The sequence below is a fragment of the Adiantum capillus-veneris genome, chromosome 8 (assembly GCF_014529385.1).
Source record: "Adiantum capillus-veneris isolate H3 chromosome 8, ASM1452938v2, whole genome shotgun sequence".
NCBI classification, from domain to species: domain Eukaryota; kingdom Viridiplantae; phylum Streptophyta; class Polypodiopsida; order Polypodiales; family Pteridaceae; genus Adiantum; species Adiantum capillus-veneris.
The window spans coordinates 107,634,636-107,655,529 of record NC_140938.1 but is presented as its reverse complement, the minus strand read 5'-3'; the positions used below and the strand labels follow the sequence as shown (position 1 = coordinate 107,655,529).

Here is a 20,894-nt window from a genome sequence, read left to right as displayed (position 1 = left end):
CCAATTGCTGTCGTCAGATGTGGATGGAGATGAGGCAGCGTCACCGCCGGAAGTTAACTCTCACATCTTTAGTGATGAGAATGCCAACTCTTGCCGAGTTATGTGAAAAATTATGTGTTAAATCAGTTTTAAAGTTCTTATAATCCCTGTTAGTTTAGTTCTTTGTTTTTAATATAACATAATTTACGTTAGATTTAGATTTATGTTATATTAGATTAGACTTAGGTTTATTTAGGTTTACCCACACACACACACACACACACACACACAAGAAGAAGAGATTTACGCTTATTTACGTTAGATCGAGTCCACCAAAGAATTACTTACGGTTTAGGGTTTAAAGTTAGACGAACAGTGAAAAGATCTACTGTGAAAAGATGTTAAGATGCTGTGAAGTGCTACAGCTACAGAAGAGGCAAAGGGGTTTTGTCCACTACATGCAGTATCATGTAGACGTGGGTGTGTAGATTTCTTGTACCCACAAATATAGGTATTGACCAATAAAGACCAGATTATAACCCGGTGGTTCTGATCTCCGTGCACCTCTAGACCGAGGTGTGCGGGGATTGGACATGACTAGAGAATGTGAGGTAAAGAGAGAGAGAGAGAGAGAGAGAGAGAGAGAGAGAGAGAGAGAGAGAGAGAGAGAGATAAGACGAAGAATGCCAATAGAATATTAAATTTGTTGTCCAGGTTATAAGTTTTTTATCCTCATTATGAGTAGCGACGAGGATGTGGGACCGTCCAACCGAAACACCTATCTCTCAACGAGGGTCTTATGTCCTTGTAATCAATGCAAGCATGCTGTGCGACGGACAAGACGTGTTTCTTTGCAGCACGTTCATGAATTTGGTGAGTTCGATACATCTATTATAGATCGAGTTGTTGCCAATTATAACTCGTCGGACTCTGACGCTGGCCAACAAGCAGCAATCTTGCAGCCCAATAGACATGTTCGCAGGTGCTTTGGTCAAGCAGCATATGTGAGGCCACAAGATGTAGCCTCTGACAGCTCGGGGGATGATCATACAGAGCACATTCCCAACGAGGCAATGTTTGAGCCCGAGATTGATGAAATGATCGAGACGATCAAGGATTCAGAAAGGCTTATCTATGATGATATGAAAAGTGAAGCCGATACGCCATTGTATAATGGAGCACGTATGTCTAGATTGAAAGCACTCCTGGTTCTTCTCAACATGCAGGCAAAGTTTGGATGGAGTGACACTAGCGTCACAGCGCTTTTCATGTGATCTATTACAATTAGTTTACTTTAATAAAACTCTAAATGTATAATGATCTGATAGATTTTTACACGACTGTATCCTATTTTTATGTTGTGTAGATTGCTGAAAGAGCACATACTACCAGCTGACAATGTGATGCCAGATTCCCGAGATGAAGCAAGAAAGATTTTGCGAAACTTGGGGATGGATTACAATTCTATCCACGCTTGTCCTAATGACTGCATTCTTTTCAGAGGGGAATACATAGACATGGAGAAGTGTCCGAAATGTGATTCCGAAAGATATCGAGTAGATCTCCACGGGGCAAAAGTTCCACAAAAGGTTTTGCGACATTTCCCTCTGCTTCCTCGCATCAAGCATTTCTTCGAATGTAAGTCCATGGCCACCCTAGCATCATGGCATGAGGAGAATACGAGTTACCATACTGGCCCCGACTCATGATCAATCACTTGCTCGATCCAATGCACATATTCAAGAATGTGGGTAATCTACTATGGGACCATCTGACCGGCAAGAAAGATACTTTGGGATCGTATGGAGCAATATTGGCCGCAAACAGCGTCTGATGGATCGATAAAACTCCCTAAAGCACCATGGATTTTCACAGGAGCCCAAGAACGCAAAGTAAAAGAGACCATTCGATCTTTGCGGACCCCCACTGGCGTAATGCACTAGCTCCGAACGTGTTTTACTAAAGAAGGAAAGCTTACCGGTTTGAAGTCACACGATTGGCATAAAATGTGTCAGGTACGTTCATAGTGGACTTTAATATCATTGCATAAAATGTGGACTTTAATATCATTGCTGCACATACTTTACAGTTTATTTTACCGGTTGCCATTGAGGGATGTTTGTCTCTCGACATCCGTAACACAATCTACAAACTTGCAAAGCTGGTGCAATGGATCTCACAAAAGGAGATCAACGTAGACTCCATACCATTCGCCAAACTAAATGCTGCAGACCTTGTGTGCATGTTTGAGAAACATTTTCCTACTACAATGCTAACCATTCAGGTGCATCTTCTTGTTCACATAGTTGATGAGGTGGAAATAGCTCGCACAGTTCATTCCAGATGGATGTTCTTCTTAGAGCGTTTCATGAAAACGCTTAAGGGATATGTGCGTCAAAAGGCACGTCCGGAGGTTAGCATGGCAGAAGGTTGGTTGGTATCAGAGTCCCTAGTGTACATTGGAGAGTGGCTAGACGGATTTGATAAATCCCGGGACACGCTATGGCGAACCATAGATGATGAGCGCATATCTGCGATTGTCATGTGCAATCTCGGTGTTGAGAAGAAGATGACGGAAGATCTAGAGGCTAAAATCAACCGATTTTGCATGCTTCACAATCCAGTGATGCAAAAGTGGATTTCACAATATGAGGATGCAAAGCAAGAGCGACAAAGGGCACGAATCGAGTGGAGACGGGGAAGACGACCACCGATGCACTATCCAGCGGTTCTGGAGAGCCTACCAACCTTCATGAGCTTAAGATGGTTGCACAACCAATTGAAAAGCGCACAACAATGCGGTGACGAAGTGACTGAAGAAGAGTGGGAGTACTCTCGGGGTTGCGCGACCAAGGTAAGTTTGCAATGTACGACTAGCAAGTGACTTTATTTATAAACGTTTGAACGGCCACTCATAATCTTTGTTCGTTGTAGTATAAGTCATACACAGCAGCATGGTGTAAAGGTCGACATTTTAGGGTGGAACGAATCGACAAAAAGCGTTTTACTCAAGATTGTGGAATCATGGCAAAATTTGAACAGTCTAGTCGACGACGTTCCTCTGATGCAGATCCTGTGGTGGCGGAACTCACTTACTTCGGCACGCTGCAAGAGATTTTGAGGATCGATTACAGAGGATTTTTTGTCGACTTGTTCGACGTGCAATGGTTCAAGATAATCATGGAGGGTCGCAACGCTACTGTGCGTAGAGGAGAGTCTGGTTTTCTTGAGGTGGATTCTACTAAGAAATGGACTGACCTAAGAGACACTTTCGTACTACCCGAGCATTGTGAACAAGTAAGTATGTAAATAGTTAACATCCCCCTTTTACAAGTTATGTGCTTGAAAGCTCTCATGTAAGTTATGTGGCTCTGGCAGGTAATATTTCATCCTACAAAGTCTACATCAAACTGGTGGTACGTCATAGAGGTAGCCCCTCGTAGTGCAAGGACGTATGAAGGCTACCATGTGCCAATCACAACGACATCAATGGAGGAGATCAGAGAAGATGCTCAATCAGAAGCCGCTGCGGTGCTGCCAGACGAGCATCAAGATGCTACTACTCTATATGGGGTGCATGTAGAGGAGCTACAAAATGAAACAGAGGATATGTGTTTAAACGGAGAGCTCTATATAGATATAGGAAGTTATGCTGAGTTATGCGAGGATGAGAGAGAGATCTCTTAAAGCCACAAATATTGTATAGTTTAGGAGATTATGAGTTGCACCATCATCTACTAAAATATGAACACGTTGTCCGTTAATAGTGCCATGCATGCGAATCAACTCATGGGAACCAATGGTGGGCTATCACATTGAAGTAGACACAAAATATGTGTGTTTTTCTTCCATATGAATAACATCTACAACACAATATTTAGGAGATGAATCTAATGTGAGGTGTTGCACAGTGTGCATGGCCTTTTCTTTGCTTTGCAAAAGAATACAATCCTTCTTGTTATGATGGTCTGAAAGACATTTGAAACACAAATTGTGTTTCTTTGCACGCTCAAAATTGATAGTGCGCAGAGACCCGTGTGGAGTATCTCGTGATTGCTTAGGCTTCTTAGCCTCTTGAGGGCGTGGAGAGGTAGATTGGCTCTTGTTCCTCTTGGAACGTGTGGGAGATCTACCTTGCCACTGGCTCTTAGCCGAATTGCTCTTAGCAAAAGTATTCTTAGAGTAGGGAACATTTCCCTTCCTCTCTTGGTCATCATCATGCATTTGGACATGAGCGATGGCTTCTTTCAAAGTTTTTGGATGTTGGGTCTTGACATGAAGAAGATAGTCTTTGTCAAGACCCTTATTGAAACCCCGTATGTTTTGGAATTCATCTAGACCTTCTAGTTTTAATATGATTTCTTGATACTTAGATGCTGAGTGAGAAAGAGGCCAGACATGCAACATGCATCCCATGCTATCTAATTCTTATCTTCTTCATTCGAGTCCAAAAAACCTTTGAAGAAAGAAGCTTGAAACACAGCCCAAGACTGAGGACGAGCATCTATTGGAAATGTCATCCACCACTTATAGGTCTTGCCTTTAAGAGATAGACTTGTTTCCACAACTGTCTTAATATCTGGGGTGTGTCTCAACCTATGATTTCACTCCATTTGTGTAAGAACATATTAATCGCATCCGTGTTGCGATCATGCTCTTCACTCTGAAACTCAGGAATAGTGATATTCTTAGGTAATGCATTGTTACCTTCTGCATCTTTTGAAGCCCTTGCCTCATAGACTCCTTGAGTCATGCAAAGGTGGGTTTCTTGAACTTGCGAGCCTGGGTTCTTTGAATCGTGCCGGCTTGGACTCCTTGAGCCGTATGTGAATTCATAAATGTCATAAGTAGCTTAGTAGGGTTTGTAACGTTTGTATTTAATGCAGAGAGGTTGCGTTCAAGTACGCTTTGATGATTTTCCAAAGTCTTGAAAGCAACCATATCTACAGGGCCATGATCTCCTAAACCATCATCGTCATGCATATTAATGTCGGCATCATCCGTGGTTACCGAATTTTGATGTGTGTGTTCAAAATCAAAAGTGTGTTTGTAGGATATCCTCGTTGGTCATGGTAAACATATGCTAATGTTAGAGAGAAAAAAATGTCAACTTGTACCTTGTAAAGCTTGAAGTCATTGTGTTTCTTATGCTCGACCGCTTTTGCGTTTCATGTGATCCTCACCTTGCAAAATTTGTAACGCTTCACATCTTGTTCTTCGTAAGAACACCTTCGTTGATTCTTCACAAAAACTCGTCGTTTTTTGTGAAGGTTTTTGTTCACTTGTGAAGCTTCTATTTTAAAGATTTTTTTTTTGGAAGAAAACTTGTCTTTATCTAAGGAACAAAAAGAAAAGGTGAAACTACTTCCTTGAAGTTTGTAGCTTTTCTTTCCTTCTAACTTTCTAACTCCAAGTATGCAATCTCCCCTTTCCCGAAATAGCTTGGATACCACTGAAAAGATGAAAAGAGGAGAGAAAAGGTGAAACTACTTCCTTGAAGTTTGTAGCTTTTCTTTCCTTCTAGCTTTCTTTGTCAACTCAAGTATGCAATCTCCCTTTTCTCGAAATAGCTTGGATACCACTGAAAAGAGGAGAGTAATGCATTGTGCCAGTCTCCACCCAACCATGCTATCTTATAGCTTCCCCCTAACGTACACACTATCCAGCTGTGTCGGTGGCCTTGCCCGTAAGATCTGTGTCCTTACAAATGCAAACATAGAGGACGATATCCTCTTGTGGTTGTCCTTTGCATAGCGTGGACGTCATGCGGTCGTCAACCTTGTGGAGGATAACCTCCTACGCATGATTTTTAACTGCCTTTGTGAGGGTGGTCACTATTTCTTTGTTGAACTTGTTTCCATCCGTTCCATTTCTTCCTTCTTGCGATTCTCCACTACGGTAAGCCGGCTCTTGACGGCGACGAGCCTTTGTTTCAACTAGTCATGCTCCTTGCGAAGTCTATTGACTTCATTCTGAAGACGGATAGTGCTGTCCATTTTGAGGGGTGTTGCCCGACCCCGACGAAGATGGGCTTGCTTTGGGATGATACTCGAGTGGCCATGGTTGTTGCTCGAGGAGTGCACCAAAGGGTAGTTTTTGGTCGAGGGCAAGAGTGGACAAAAGTTGTAAAGGACTGACTATTGACTATCGTGCGTGAAATAAACTAAGGTTGCGAGTCGGGGAGAGAGAGAGAGAGAGAGAGAGGGAGAGAGAAGGTGACGAGGTGGACAAATGTTGCAATCAACGACAGAGTGGATAGTCAATAGTGTAATATCGACAATTGTTGATTCGACAACATACATAGACACATTCAGATGTGCTGGTTAAAGGGTGGAGCTATGGATTAATAAACACAGAGATAGGGTTACGAAGAGAGAGAGAGAGAGAGAGAGAGAGAGAGAGAGAGAGAGAGAGGGAGGGGACAACTGCTAGTCTGCAATATATACGGTAGTGGTGGTGGTGATGGTTTGACAATAGTGCTGATGGGCAAGTCATAGCAATGGTAGAATGAGCTCTGTGTGTGTGTGTGTGTGTGTGTGTGTGAGAGTGAGAGAGAGAGAGAGAGAGAGAGAGAGAGGGAGGGAGGGAGGGAGGGGACAACTGCTAGTCTGCAATATTTATGGTAGTGGTGGTGGTGATGGTTTGACAATAGTGCTGATGGGCAAGTCATAGCAATGGTAGAATGAGCTGTGTGTGTGTGTGTGTGTGTGTGTGTGAGAGAGAGAGAGAGAGAGAGAGAGAGAGAGAGAGAGAGAGAGAGAGAGAGAGAGAACAATGTGGGTGTGATAATGAGTGTGAGGAAGAGGAGTATATAGTGATGTCTCTACAAGAATGGTAAGAAGTTGGTTCTGCATCATCAAACTCAAGTGATAAGATATGGGGTTGGATTTATAAAAAAGCATAAGCTTGGCTTGTGTGCACAAGAGATAACATTGCAATGTGTTTCAATCATAGTGTTTGGTGGAGCCATGAGTTGCATGCATTCTTCGTCTCTCTATTTAATTTGAATTTAACCATTCACTTATGCAAATAGTGGTGGCATGCCTAAGCTACAAAATTCCGTATAGTGCAAGCACACCAATATGTAGTTAACAAATTGTTTAGTTTGTTAATGTAATATATCTTTTTATATTATTATTTCTATTTTACTTCCTTTTTCATATCATTGTTATGGAGTACCAACGTGAGAGCTTCACCTTGTTTGAGTGAGATCTTAGGGCCTACATAACATCTATATCTATACTATCTATATCTATCTATACTCTTTATGAACGAGCCTCAAATTTAGGTTGCTACGTGTCTTCAAAAGCACATTCCGGCTCAAATTCTATTCTATAGCCTTGATGAATGACGAGGCTCAAATATTCAGGCGAGGCGATCTGAGGAGCCGCAAGAAAAGGTTAGGCGAGCTGAGGAGCCAACCTTGCAAGAAAACAAGAAAATGATGACCCTTCAACTCACCTTGCTGTCGTGATATAAAAGCATCGATGAATGAAAAGGTTCGCTGCTGCTACCCAAGTTCGTTGTTGCAAGGTGAGCGAGATGCTGACTCTGTCTCTACAATTTGGCTCTCTCCCGCCACATTATGTAGACTCTAATGTTATTTTTGTTGCTAGGCGGTTCTCTCCATTGGCAATAGGCGGTTAGGTGGTTCTCTTCATTAGCACAACCTGCTGATGACCAGCTGCCCAGGTTCTCTCTCTCTCTCTCTCTCTCTCTCTCTCTCTCTCTCTCTCTCTCTCTCTCTCTCTCTCTCTCTCTCTCTCTCTCTCTCTCTCTCTCTCTCTCTCTCTGCAATTGAGGGCAAGGCTATGTACTGAGGGGGTGTAGATTCTATAGCTGGAGTAACGTTAAGCGAGACAAACTCCACCTGCCTCTGGCCTCGTCTCTATACTAGCCAGTGCAACTCAGACCCGCCATGCATACAAACTCCAGCTGCCTCCTGAGCGCCATACCGTAGACGACAACAACCCCACTCCACCTGCCTCTTGAGCGCCATGCCACAACCTGCAATGCGGTGTGCCAACCTGCAACATAGTGTGCCCACTTGCATGCTTCTGGCCAGCCCAAGCCGCAAATGCCGGCTGAGCGCCATGTCACATGTAGCAAGAACCAAACTCCACGTGCCGCAGCTGATGATGAGTTGCGTAGCCTGAAGCCACTGCTGCAAGCCATCTCCATCGTCGCCCATGCAGCCAATGCCGCTGCCACCCCAGCAGTAGTGCATGAATTGAAAATATTTTTTCCTTTGAATTTTTCTATACTTACTCTATGTAAGTTAGCTCAAAAAAATGTTTATGCTAGGACCTGGGAGCTACTTTAGGCAGTGGGATGTTGGGGAGACCTACTGGTGAGTCTTTCAAAAAAATCATTACAAAAGAATATTCTCTCCTTTGCCCCCCTCTCACCCTATGCCTTCTTTGCTTCGCCTTTGAGAGCCCTCCTTGAATCACATTGCCTCCTTGCCAGAGACTACACTGCTTTCCTTCTCTGTGATGAACACTCATATGCCTCCTTCTGTGCGCCTCCTCTACCCCATACCCTTTTCCCCACTTCATCTTTGCGCCCTCTATCTACCTCATCAAAAAAATTATCCATGCTAGGCATATCCCCCTCCCCCTGCGCGTGCAAGCTGGTTTGCCTATTGGTCTTGCTATACGTCATTGGCCATCGTTTCACAATGCAACAATGCTACTATAGTAGCCCATCTGCAAAACCTGGATGCCCTCTTCCCTCCTTCCCATCCATTCTATCAACATTAGAGGCCACAAGCAGGCAACCAAGGAGGCCTCTCCCTCGTCGCAATGCACCTTGGTGTATTTGCCCACCTCTTGGTGAGGCAGCATGTTAATAGAGGTTCGTTGCGTGCAGAGAGAGCGGAACTGGTGCAACTGTGTACACGTCGATGAAAGAGAGACCTCTGTGTACACGTTAACATTTATGCACTTACTTTAAAATTGAGAGCCTTAGGATCTCTCAAGATTCCATTGAAAACTATATTTTCTCAAAACTGGTATCACCTACTCTTGGCAGTGGGATGTTGGGGCTTATTCCTTTCTTCAGTTTGCCAAGAGGAAATTTTAAAAAATTAGGGATACTTTTTGGGTTTTTACACTATTTTTCTCTGTTTTGGGGTGAAATTTCTCCTTTTCTTCTTGCCTTCAATCCACATTTTTGAAACAGCCGAGACACATTTTTCCCAAACACTATTCGAGTTGTTATATTGTGATGATACGATCATAGAAAAACGCTTAGTGCCTAATTTCGAGTAGAACTCGAAGATGTCAATGGTCATGGTGGAATGCATTTTGAGACGTCGGCAAGGTAATAATGACTATATATACTTATGGGATAGGTTCAACACTTTGTATATATGGTATTCATGACTAAACACAATGCCATGACACCAAAAATAAGTTAGCAGGTCGTGAAAGTAGACAGCATATAATGGCTTGCCCATGAGAAATACTGCATCTAATGGCTTGCAATGACAAGTTTGTCCCTCCCTCTCTTTCTCTCCTCTCTCTATACAATGACAAATCTCTTTCTCTTTTTATACCTAGATTTTCATAATTCACTTATACATGTTTCCCCCCCCCCCCGCCCCTCTATCTATCTTTTTATCTCCCTCTCTACATATATCCATGTTATATGAATCTAATGACTAGGTTTATAATTAATTATAATTTGCCACATAACGGGCTTTCCCACAGCTGTCGGCGTTGCTGCAAGAAAGCATGATCGAGCTATCTATCTATCTATCTCCCTCTGCATATATATCCATGCTATATGCATCTCCATGACTAAGCAGTGACAAGTGTCTCTCTCTTTTTAGACCTAGGTTGTTCCCACTTCATCATAATATGTTTCTACTTAACCATACATATTGTTACCAACATACATTTTCATGATCACTTGCAATTACTTCATGCATCTATTCTCTTTCAGTGATGGATAGCCCTTCTTCCGACTCTGGGAATGTTTCTCAAGGAGATCATGATGTAAAAGAAGTCATCATGCCTACACCTCCAGAGCGCAATAGCGTGCGAGCCGCAAAGCAGTTGGCCAGATCAGGGGGGAATTGAATTGCAAGGGTCCTTCAAAGCGTTTACAAATCATTCATGGACTTTGTGAACGCAATGAAGCTGTCCAGCAAGAGTGCAAAAACTACTTACAAAAGGTTTGCAAACAAGTTCAAGGTGAAGAAGACCACATCACCTTTTGAGAGGAGGTGATTTTGGCATTGCAGGGTATCAAGGACGAAACTGCACATTTGGAAATCAATCAACATGAACTCTATACATTCATGGAAAATTTCCAGAATGAGGTTGTGCAACAATTGTATTTGTGCTTCAAAGAACACAAGGACCAAGTTGAAGCCTTGAAAGCACATGTTATAGGTTTGGGGTTTGAGATTAGGACCTTCAAAGAACACAAGAAGCAAGTTGAAGCTCTGAAAGCGCATGTAGCAGATTTAGGGTCTGAGATGAAGACCTTCTTACAATTAATCGCTTGAATGCCCTCGATAGGAGACTTAGTCGTGTTGTCATGCCTAACGCACAGGGGAGTGTTACTACATCCTATCCTAAAATGTAATGTTTTTTTAACTAATGATGTAGCAAAACTTCAAATTATCATTGCCACGCCTAACGCACAAGGGGGTGTTACTTCATCCTATCCTAAAATGTAATGTTTTTTGAACTAATGATGTTGAAAAACTTCAAATTATCATTGTAGTATCTCTCTCTCTCTCTCTCTCTCTCTCTCTCTCTCTCCCCCCCCCCCCCCCCAATGAACACATGTATGAAATGCTCTATGTGTGTGTGTGTGGAACACATGCATAAAAAGCTGTGTGTGTGTGTGTGTGTGTGTGTGTGTGTGTGAGAGAGAGAGAGAGAGAGAGAGAGAGGAGGGGAGGAAAGAAGGTTTTGGGGTAGGGAATAAACAAAAAGGAAAACATAAAAAGATATAGGGAGGGGTAGAAAGACAAATGGAGAGGTAGCGAAAGGGGGAGGAAAGGAGATATGGAATGAAAAGTTATTCATACCAAACATATGGTCAGGGACAAGTAGATTGGTAGCTCATTTTACATAGATGCAAATCTTCCTATTTAGAAGACACAAATTTATTGACAACCTTTTGATTGGTGTTAAACTAGTCACCCTAAGTAATTACTCTTTTTAAAAAATTATTTAACGCAAATGGTGTCCGGACCACGGATTTTGTCCCCAAGACACACACATCGAGCTAGATTGTGCAACATTTCTCGAAAAGTTAGGTGAGAAACAGCACGGGCTAGGGCTCAACAATCTTTCAGTGAATCCCATTGGGTATTTTAGGAGATTGTGTGAATATCATGCATTTTAGCCATGGCGATCAACAAATGGATGCAATGGCTATGCATATTGAAAATTGTACTACAAATGCTCAAAGCACTAGACCTTTAGAAGTACCTTCCATTATTGGAGTTGCCAACAATTGGGAGGTCAACAACATCCTTGCATTAATTTTGAAGAGGGAGGATCCTCTAAAATTGAGCATTAATGTCTATCTATTCGTTGCATTTATCCAAATGCAACAATCTTGAAGCATGACTCTATGCTTGCCCTCTACGATGGAAAATGCTTGGTCCACAACTTCGGTGGCTTAAATTTTGTGTGCTCCTTTTGTGATGCATGTGCTTGGAAGGTTGAAGGTAGGTCTATATGCACATTTGTAGGTAAGTATTCTTGCTTATCAGGACAAGTCAAATTACTTCCTTTGAGTGATCCGCCAATGGAGCTCAAAGAATTGATGCAAGGTGCTACAACCAAGAGCAAAAAATTTCTTAAACACATCAGAGCATATAATAATGTATTGGCTTTTGCTTCTTTGGGTGCTAATCATGTTGATGAGCAACTTACGCGAGGTAGAGGTGTGTACACTTTTAAAGTTCACGGTGCCATCTACCATAATATTGGGCCCATGACATCGTGCGAAAGAGTGGATCAGATCCCTCGCTTTGCACAATTGTACTTTTTTGACACAGAGAATGAGCTCAACAATAGATTGCATCATGTGCCGGATTTAGATAGAGATTCCTTGCATAGTTTTCACGCTATGATGCATCGTGTTAACCCATATGCAAATGGCTTTCGGTTTGCTGTTACAACAATGGGGAATGAAGGAATCCCAAACATGAAGATGGTCATCATTGAAAAGTGTACAAATGGTTGGCAATTTTTAGCTCCAAGTGGATCTAAGGTTGCAGCAATTATGCCAGGGCAAAGAGATGAGAGCAACATCGGCCATCGTGATATTGTATTGCAATATCGTGATGGGGGGCTTAAAAGGATCTCCAACCTACATCGATCATATATGCCTTTATTATATGTTCTATTATTTTCTAATGGAGAGGATGGGTGGCATTCATTATCGCAAACTCCCAATGAGTAGCAATTTATTACACAGAAACAATACTACACTTTTAGGTTGCAGATTAGGAGTGACACCACATAATGCTTTTTACGTGGAGGACGATTGTTGCAGCAGTACATTGTTGATGCCTACAGTACTATGGAGGAGTCAAGGTTATTATGGTTTAGAAACAATCAGAGCTCAATTGGTGCATAAGTGTATCAAGGCCTTGCATGCATACTTGCTTCCAGTGACAATGCGCATGGGGTCATGGGTGTTAATGTTGGAAGAAGAATTGTATTGCCTTCATCTTTTGTGGGGGGACCTCGGTACATGCAGCAACTCTATCAAGATTCTATGGCAATTGTACGTAAGAGAGGAAAGCTTGATCTATTCATAACTTTCACATGCAACCCAAGGTGGAAGGAAATAGAAGATGCGTTATTGCCAGGACAGACTGCTTTTGATCGTCCTTACTTGACTACACGTGTCTTTTATCATAAATTCAAAGATTTGATGGAATTGCTTCTTAAAAGGGCTATCTTTGGAAAGGTTGTCGGACATGTTTGTGTGATAGAATTTCAGAAGAGAGGTCTTCCCCATGCTCATATCTTACTGATTCTTGTATCCGAATATAAGCCGACAAAGATGTGGCATTACAATAGAATGGTTTATGCTGAACTTCTAGATAAAAATTTATTTCTTGATTTGGTTGATGTTGTTAGTCGTTGCAATGTTCATGGTCCGTGTGGCGCATTGGATCCAAATGCTCCATGCATGGTACATCGAAGATGTAGATTCAAATACCCACGCAAGTTTTGTGAATCTACTTCTGTTGATGGTGATAGATATCCAAGGTATATGCGGCGAGATGATGGTCAATATGTGGTTCAAAAGCAAGAGAGGCTTGATAACAGATGGATTGTTCCCTATAATCGATTGTTGTCTTTAAGATATAAAGCTCACATCAATGTAGAGGTATGCTCAACCATATCAGCAGTGAAGTATCTCTATAAGTATGTTACAAAGGACATGATAGGGCCATGGTTGTGCTCCAAGATGGAGAAAGTGTTCTTGATGAAATCAAGAGTTATTTAGATGCACGTTATGTATCCGCATCGGAGGCAATTTGGGGAATTTTTGGATTCTCATTGCATGAGGAAAAGCCTGATATATTGCATTTGCAAGTGCATCTTCCACAACAGAATATGGTTGCTTTTGGAAACTCTACTGACATATCCAATTTGGTCAATAATGATGATAATAGGAAGACAACACTTACAGAGTGGTTTGTAACGAATCAACAATATCCATAAGCAAATGATTTATTATATATAGATTTTCCTTCCGAAGATTGCAACCCCACTAATAAAGTGTGGTCACATAGGCAAAGAGGTGATACTATCAGGAGAATGTACAATGTTGTTTCCAATGCAGGAGATCTTTATTATTTGCGTATGCTGCTTACCATCTGCAAGGGTTGTAAATCATTTGAGGAGCTTCACACTTTCAACGGACAAACCTATGCCACTTTCAAGGAATCTTGCAGTGCCAGGGGTTTGCTACAAAATGATGATGAATGGTTTATGTGTTTTGCAAGAGGCATCATGTATAAGTACCGGCTTGCAATTATGACAACTATTTGTTATGATCTTGGTATTTTGTGAGCCATTATGTCCAGGTACAATGTGGCACCGATTCTCCTCAGAGCTTTCTGAGGATTATGTTTATGATTTGCATGAATGTACAAGTGATGAGGGTGTATGTCATGAGATAGCTAAGAATCAAGCATTATGTAGCTTGGAGTTTTTGCTTCAATCATATGGGAAACGACTTTGTGACTACTCTGGGATGCCCGAAGTAGATCGTTCTGTATTATCTGGATGTGGAAGTGGTTTGATAGCAGAGAAGAGAATGTTCAATGCAAACGAGCAAATGACTTTAGCCATTCGTATGGAAGCATCTTTGAATTGTGGATAAAGAGCTGCTTATAACGAAATCATGCAAGCAGTTGACTCATATCAAATGGGACAGTTTTTTTCTTGGATGGACCCACTGGGTCTGGAAGACTTATCTCTGTAATGCACTACTTTGTCGTGTACGTGATCAACAAAACGTCGCTTTAGCATGTGCATCCTCGAGAATTGCAGCTTTACTTTTTAACAATGGACATACAACACATTCGAGATTTAAGATACCAATAGAAGTGCATTCTGAATCAACATGCAACATCAAAGTAAATAGTCAACTTGCAGAGCTTTTGAAATTAGCATCATTGATCATTTGGGGCTCCCATGGTCCATCGTTATGCTTTTGAGGCCTTGGACAGGACATTGAGAGATGTTATGCAAAGTGATGCATTGTTTAGGGGAAAGGTGTTTCTCCTTGGGGGTGATTTTAGACAAATTTTACTAGTTGTACTTAAAGGAAGTCGAGCAGATATTGTTGATGCTTCTTTGTGCCGATCTTATGTATGGAAACATGTGAAGACTCTGAAACTAATAGAGAATATACGTGTACTTCATTGTTCCAATGACTTGGTTGAGAGAGACTTTGCAAAATGGGTACTAGACATTGGCAATGGGAATGTATATCATGGGGACTTACTTGATACTGTAGCATTTCTAAGTAGTATGATACTCAAAGATAACAATGTTCCAAGCTTAATTCACGATATATATGATGACTTACAAAATGTCCAAAGACGTGCAAGCTTCTTTAAGCACAGCGGTATTCTTGCACCACGCAATAAGGATGTTTCCATAGTCAATGACTTAGCTGTGCATAAAATGAGGACTCGACAATAAATACTTGAGTGCAGATTCTCTTTGTACATCAGATTGTAATGCTGAGTTATGTCAAATAGAGCTTTTAAATTCATTGGATCTTGGTGGTGGATTCCTACCACTGCTTGCACCTGAAAGAGAATGCTCCAATCATGCTCCTTAGCAACCTGGATCCAAGGCGTGGTTTATGCAATGGAACAAGATTGATATGTAAAAAAAAAAATCACAAGGTCATTGAGGCGAAAGTAATCACAAGTTCTCATGTTGGAGACAATGTATTCATACTAAAGATCGACTTTATCATAAGAGGTTCTCAAGGATTACCTTTTGAAATGAAGCGCAGACAATTCCTTGTGAGCCTTGCATTCGGAATACCCATCAGCAAGGCATAAGGTCAAACATTTGAATTCTTAGATTTGTACCTTACTACACCTGTTTTTACTCATGGTCAGTTCTATTTAACAATGTCTCGCATGCGTTCTTCTACTGACATAAAGATTTTGATAGATGATAGTTAAATATCGATAGCAAATTCAAATGCAAATCCAATGGCTTTCAACCCAAACATTATCTACAAATAAGTGCTAAAAATCAATAACATTTAAGATATCATATTATCTTTCATCCATGCATTACTCTATCATTAACTTTTTGTTAAACAAAGTTATATATTAATCCTAATTTTTATTATTGTTTATAGATAACCAACTGACCTAAAGTTAAATACACAATGGATAGGATATCTGAATACAGTCGAGGTAATTTATTGAATAAGCCTCACTTTTAAAGTTTGAATGATTAAAGCATACTAAATTGTGTTAAATGAAACATAGATCGACAAAAAATGAGCCTCACTTTAAAGTCTGAATGATTAAAGCAAACTAATTGTGTTAAATAAAACATAGATCCACTTTTTTGGAAGGGATCCATACTTGCAAATGATGTTGTGCATATAGTAGAAGACTTTGATGTCATAAGGTATGGCTTTTGAATTATTATTAATCATGTCTTGCAATATTAGAAGACTTTGATGTCATAGGGTATGGCTTCTGAATTATTATTATTTATGTCATGCAATAGGTTTGAATTTTTCTTAACTCTCTTTTTCTATTGGTAGATCTATATGAATCCATGTGCTATATAAGAATCCATGTGCTATATAAGACTCATAAGATACTAACATGTTGGCTTGGAGCTAGACGAGGCAGAACAAGGTCATGTCATGTCTCTCTTAGAGAGATAAGGTATCAACGGCTTATAAATGCACTACCTTCCTTTGAATTTGAAGAGAATTGGAAAGTGAGAATGATGGCTTCTGAATTATTATTATTTATGTTTTGCAATAGGTTTCAATTTTTCTTAACTCTTTTTTCTATTGGTAGATCTATATGAATCCATGTGCTATATAAGACTCATAAGATACTAACATGTTGGCTTGGAGCTAGACGAGGCAGAACAGGGTCATGTCATGTCTCTCTTAGAGAGATAAGGTATCAACGACCTATAAATGCACTTACCTTCCTTTGGATTTGAAGAGAATTGAAAAGTGAGAATGAATGTTGTTGATGATACTCCACAACGCAGCTTGGAGTAAGTGTGCAACTTGGAATTCCAACCCTCCTCCTTACCACACATCATCACATCCTCTGTCCAAGAAGTGCCGTTTGCAACCTAGCCACACAATGGGGGGAAAGAGAGAGAGAGAGAGAGAGAGCTACACAAAGAAAGAGAGAAGCAACCGCAAGCCGCACTAGTACAGCATAATACACAATACAACAAAAGGACACGGTTAGGCACTCATTCACACTCAAAACTTGCTCCTCGCTTTCCTTTCCTCTTAAACTTCACCGAGCTTTCATGAGTAACACTCAAACTTGCTCCTCGCTTAGAGAACAAATGAATCGTATCAAAGAGCATTCAAAAAAGTAAATCCGTAAAGGGCTTTTTAAAGAGCAAACCATGAGACAATTCCACTCTTCTGAGACAAACTCTGAGACAAACTAAGGGGTTAAAGATCTATAACTGAAATGCCCAATTTTAGGCGCAAAACTGAGTACTGAAATGGAAGTTTCCATATTTAATCGTGCATTGCATTGCATTGGAGGACCACCATAAGAGCATTGCATTGGAGGACCACCAAAAAGGCAGCTTCAAGAAAAGCAAAGCAAAATGATGTAACAAAAACCAGTTACCTTGACTAGGGGTCACTTACAAACTAAGCTACTTGCAATGGAAACCGCAAACAGAAAGATGGATATGGCGGTGAAGGAATGCTTATGCAAAAACAAGGGGGCATCCTTAGGTAGATGGTGGCAGGACAGGATGAAGACGAAGGGCGGGCTTGCTCATGCGGGGCTGTCAAAGCCATCTAGTCCTCATGGATGCGGTCCATGATGATCACAAGAGCTGCCACAAAAGCTTGGTCCACATTAGGGAAAACCACAACACTGAATGTGTGCTTGTCCAAGAGCACATTTCCAACTGTGTACTTCCTCTTCACCTACAATTGACATCCACATTGCCATTCTTAGCATTTGCATTACACCTTAATAATTTTCAGCACTTCAAATTCTAACTAAAGAGGCTTATGACGAGGGGCATATTGGACACATAGTGGCATATGAGAGATATTGGACACACATAATGACATACGAGAGGATTTAGAAATCTTCTCATGTAGGAAAACGGAGTCTTTTTCAATGTTTTTCATACAATGCATAACATCATGAGCTTCTGCCGGAGAGAAGCACCACATACATAGCTAAGTACGATTGGGGGCACGGGACCACTGGGCCCGCCTCCCTACCCCCAATCGTACATAGCTAGGTATGCTATGCCTCCCACACAGAAGCTCATGATGTTGAGGTAAGTCCCAATGTGGGGATCATTGTGAGAATTTGTCCAAAACATCTTGGTGATAAAATAGATATTGGGCATACACACATACATAATGGGCACACACATACAACTCACAAAAGCATCTAAACTAAAGAAGCCTAAGAGATGGAAACACATAGAGCATACAGACACATACACAACTCACAAAGCATCTAAACAAGAGAAGGCCTTCGATATGAGGCAAATTGGACTCGCAAAGCATCTAAACAAGAGAAGGCCTTTGATATGAGGCAAATTGGACAACCACTCACACATGCCAAACTCACAAAGCACACACTCATGAGACAGACTGAATATGCTCACAAAAGCATACACTCATATGAGAGATATTGGACTATGGATTTGCCTCTCTACCTCTGCTATGAGCTGGTCCTTGTGGAAGATCTGTGCCTCGCGCTGGAAGAAGTTGCCCTTGACTTCGAAGTCCGGAGCATCGTCATTCTCATTCCCTTGAAGGAAGATTTCAAGATGGGTTTTGAATGAAACCATGGAGCTCTTCTTCACAGAGAAGAGAAGCTTGTCGTCATCAAAGTGCTCACCCTTGCAAGCCTCCCATCTTTCATGCATGCTTCTCAGCTACATTTTACAGACAAAAGCTTCAAACTATGTTGATAAGCATAGTGATAAGAGAAAAGCAAAATCAGAAGGCGTAATCTACCATAAAGACACTAAATTCTTCAAAGCGCTTTGCCAAATATTCACATATATACAGAGACCATGTCATACACACAGATCTTTCCTAACATGGTGCAATGTGTAGAGAAGAGAGGAAAATTCTTACCTTCTTCCTTGCAACCAAGATGGCATGGCCATGGTGATCTTCGAGGACGCACTTGTCACGGATGCTCAACGCATGGCCGTCCATCTTGAAAACAACATTGCCCTCAGGATCAGTGATGGTGTAGCTCTCTCCACTCAGGCTCATAGACTTCTCTGTCACCGTCAGCTCGACGGGGGAGGGGCACTTGTGGTGATCGGCAACGACATGGAAATGCATGGTGCCTTGTTTGGGAGGGGACGGATATAACAGAGTAGAGGAAAGCTTCACAATGGGCTTCTACACACAGACAATGGTTTTGTATACTAGGCTAGATATCTCTGATGGGAAGAAGATGAGACAAGATGGTCAAGCAGAGCCTATTTATAGGATGGGGTGGATAGTGTTTGTGAGTGCAACACGGGGGTGTGTGTGTGTGTGAGTGAGTGAGAGAGAGAGAGAGAGAGAGACTTTGTGGGTACATTACTGTTGTGAGACAGAGTGTGAGAGAGATTACATTACTATCTGTGTGTGTGTGTGAGAGAGAGGGATTACATTACTCTGTGTGTGTGTGTGTGAGAGAGAGAGAGTCTTGTGAGAGAGCGAGAGATTACATGGGCCCATGATTCTGAAAGATTGTTTACTATTCCTAGAGAGAGGAGCACATCATCCCATCCAGATTGATGGCATTGCCCACTGTGCTAATGAGTGTCGTGTACATGGATGGCAGCACTATTATGGTATATCCAAGAGAGAGAGAGAGAGAGAGAGAGAGAGAGAGAAAAAAGAGAAGAGAGAGAGTGTGTGTGTGTGTTTGTGCCCGCGTAGTACTGTGTACACCTTTCTAGTGAGAGAATGTGTGTGTGCACACATGCAATAGAGATTGTTGTGTGTGCATGCGCGTCGGTGTGGCTGAGAAGTGGTTGAGGCAGGAAGGTGAAGGGCCCTCTTCCCGTGTTTTTCCAAGATTTGAAACCGCGTCCTAAACCGAGAACGTGGGAACGCACCACGTTTGAAGATAGTGTGAGCGATTATTGATAAATTGATGCTTCCTAGATATGAAGCATATCCTGTGCATCAAAATGGCATAGAATCGATATTTCCTAAGAAACTAGTGTTTCTTTAAATCAAAGTAGCTTTCTTTGAATCTGAAGCACCCAAATGCAGTCCCATTTTCCTACTTGTTGTTGTGAAGTTTGTGTCACACATGGCCAGCAACCTTGCGAGTTGCGACTATGCAAGCCCGAAAAGGAGTTGGGTTCTTTTTCGAGTGGAAATGGTCGTCTGCCCGTGAAGCTACATATGGGGGATGGACACACTAGCATGGAACGTTGTTGTAGTTGATAAATTGCCGTTATATGGCACCATACCACATTCTAAAGGTTAGGAAAGCATGTTATGTGTGAGTGGAGCTTAGTCCACACATAGCCAGGTAGCCCAAACAATACAGATCGTCATCCAATTTGTCTAGATCCCCATCTGAAGGAGACATAGCCATGTAAGGCCAAGGATTCGAACAGGCAGTCTTCATGTCATGAGCTAAACACTTGTTTTTGAGATGGCCAACCACTTTCCTTGATGAACTATTTTACTTGATGAAGCACGCAAGCTAGCTTGATTTGTAATTTCTACAAGCTAGTCCCAAGTCAGATGCACTTCCTGACTTTGAGAGCTAGATACACATTCTAGACCTCAGGACTAAGTAACACACAAAATTGAATGCGGGGTGGTGAGGGGATCCATGGTTGCGAAGTCCACACACTAGTCTTTATGCAATTGCAGTCGCAGCAACCCCATCAAAACTAAACCCGGCCACAAATTGGACCCCCTAAACTCGAGCAGTGCATGTTTTTTAAGCATAAAACATCATAAAAATAGGCTTGAATACAACATGTGCGCACGAGAGAGTTGGTTAGCCCATGTGACCCAAAACCTAGGCAGCGAGGTGGTGGATTCAAAACTAATCGGCGGAGGCCCAAAATTTGTGCCGCCCGTCCTCTTTTTTGCCTCGATTTTCACGTTGCCCGGGTTTAGCCCACCTCGAGATCCCGCCTCCCACTTCCAGACCGTCGACCCCC

General features: G+C 41.7%; 1 protein-coding gene across 1 annotated transcript; it reads right to left on the bottom strand.

Annotated features, from left to right (window-relative positions):
- Positions 1-17,215: 17,215 nt before the first annotated feature.
- LOC147452726 (protein LURP-one-related 15-like) lies at positions 17,216-19,293 on the bottom strand. The gene is made up of 3 exons (XM_086518328.1): positions 18,841-19,293; positions 18,414-18,635; positions 17,216-17,661 (listed from the first exon to the last, which is right to left on the bottom strand). The coding sequence occupies exons 1-3, from the start codon at positions 19,054-19,056 to the stop codon at positions 17,530-17,532; spliced, it is 570 nt and encodes a 189-aa protein (XP_086374454.1). The 5' UTR covers positions 19,057-19,293; the 3' UTR covers positions 17,216-17,529.
- Positions 19,294-20,894: the final 1,601 nt, after the last annotated feature.

Bases quoted from the DNA above. Each gene is read 5' to 3' on its own strand.
- LOC147452726 (XM_086518328.1), bottom strand. From the start codon at position 19,056: ATGCATTTCCATGTCGTTGCCGATCACCACAAGTGCCCCTCCCCCGTC. The intron at 18,636-18,840 runs GTAAGAATTTTC...TGTAAAATGTAG, and splicing joins TCTTGGTTGCAAGGAAGAAG to CTGAGAAGCATGCATGAAAG. The intron at 17,662-18,413 runs GTAGAGAGGCAA...TGTCAATTGTAG, and splicing joins AGGACCAGCTCATAGCAGAG to GTGAAGAGGAAGTACACAGT.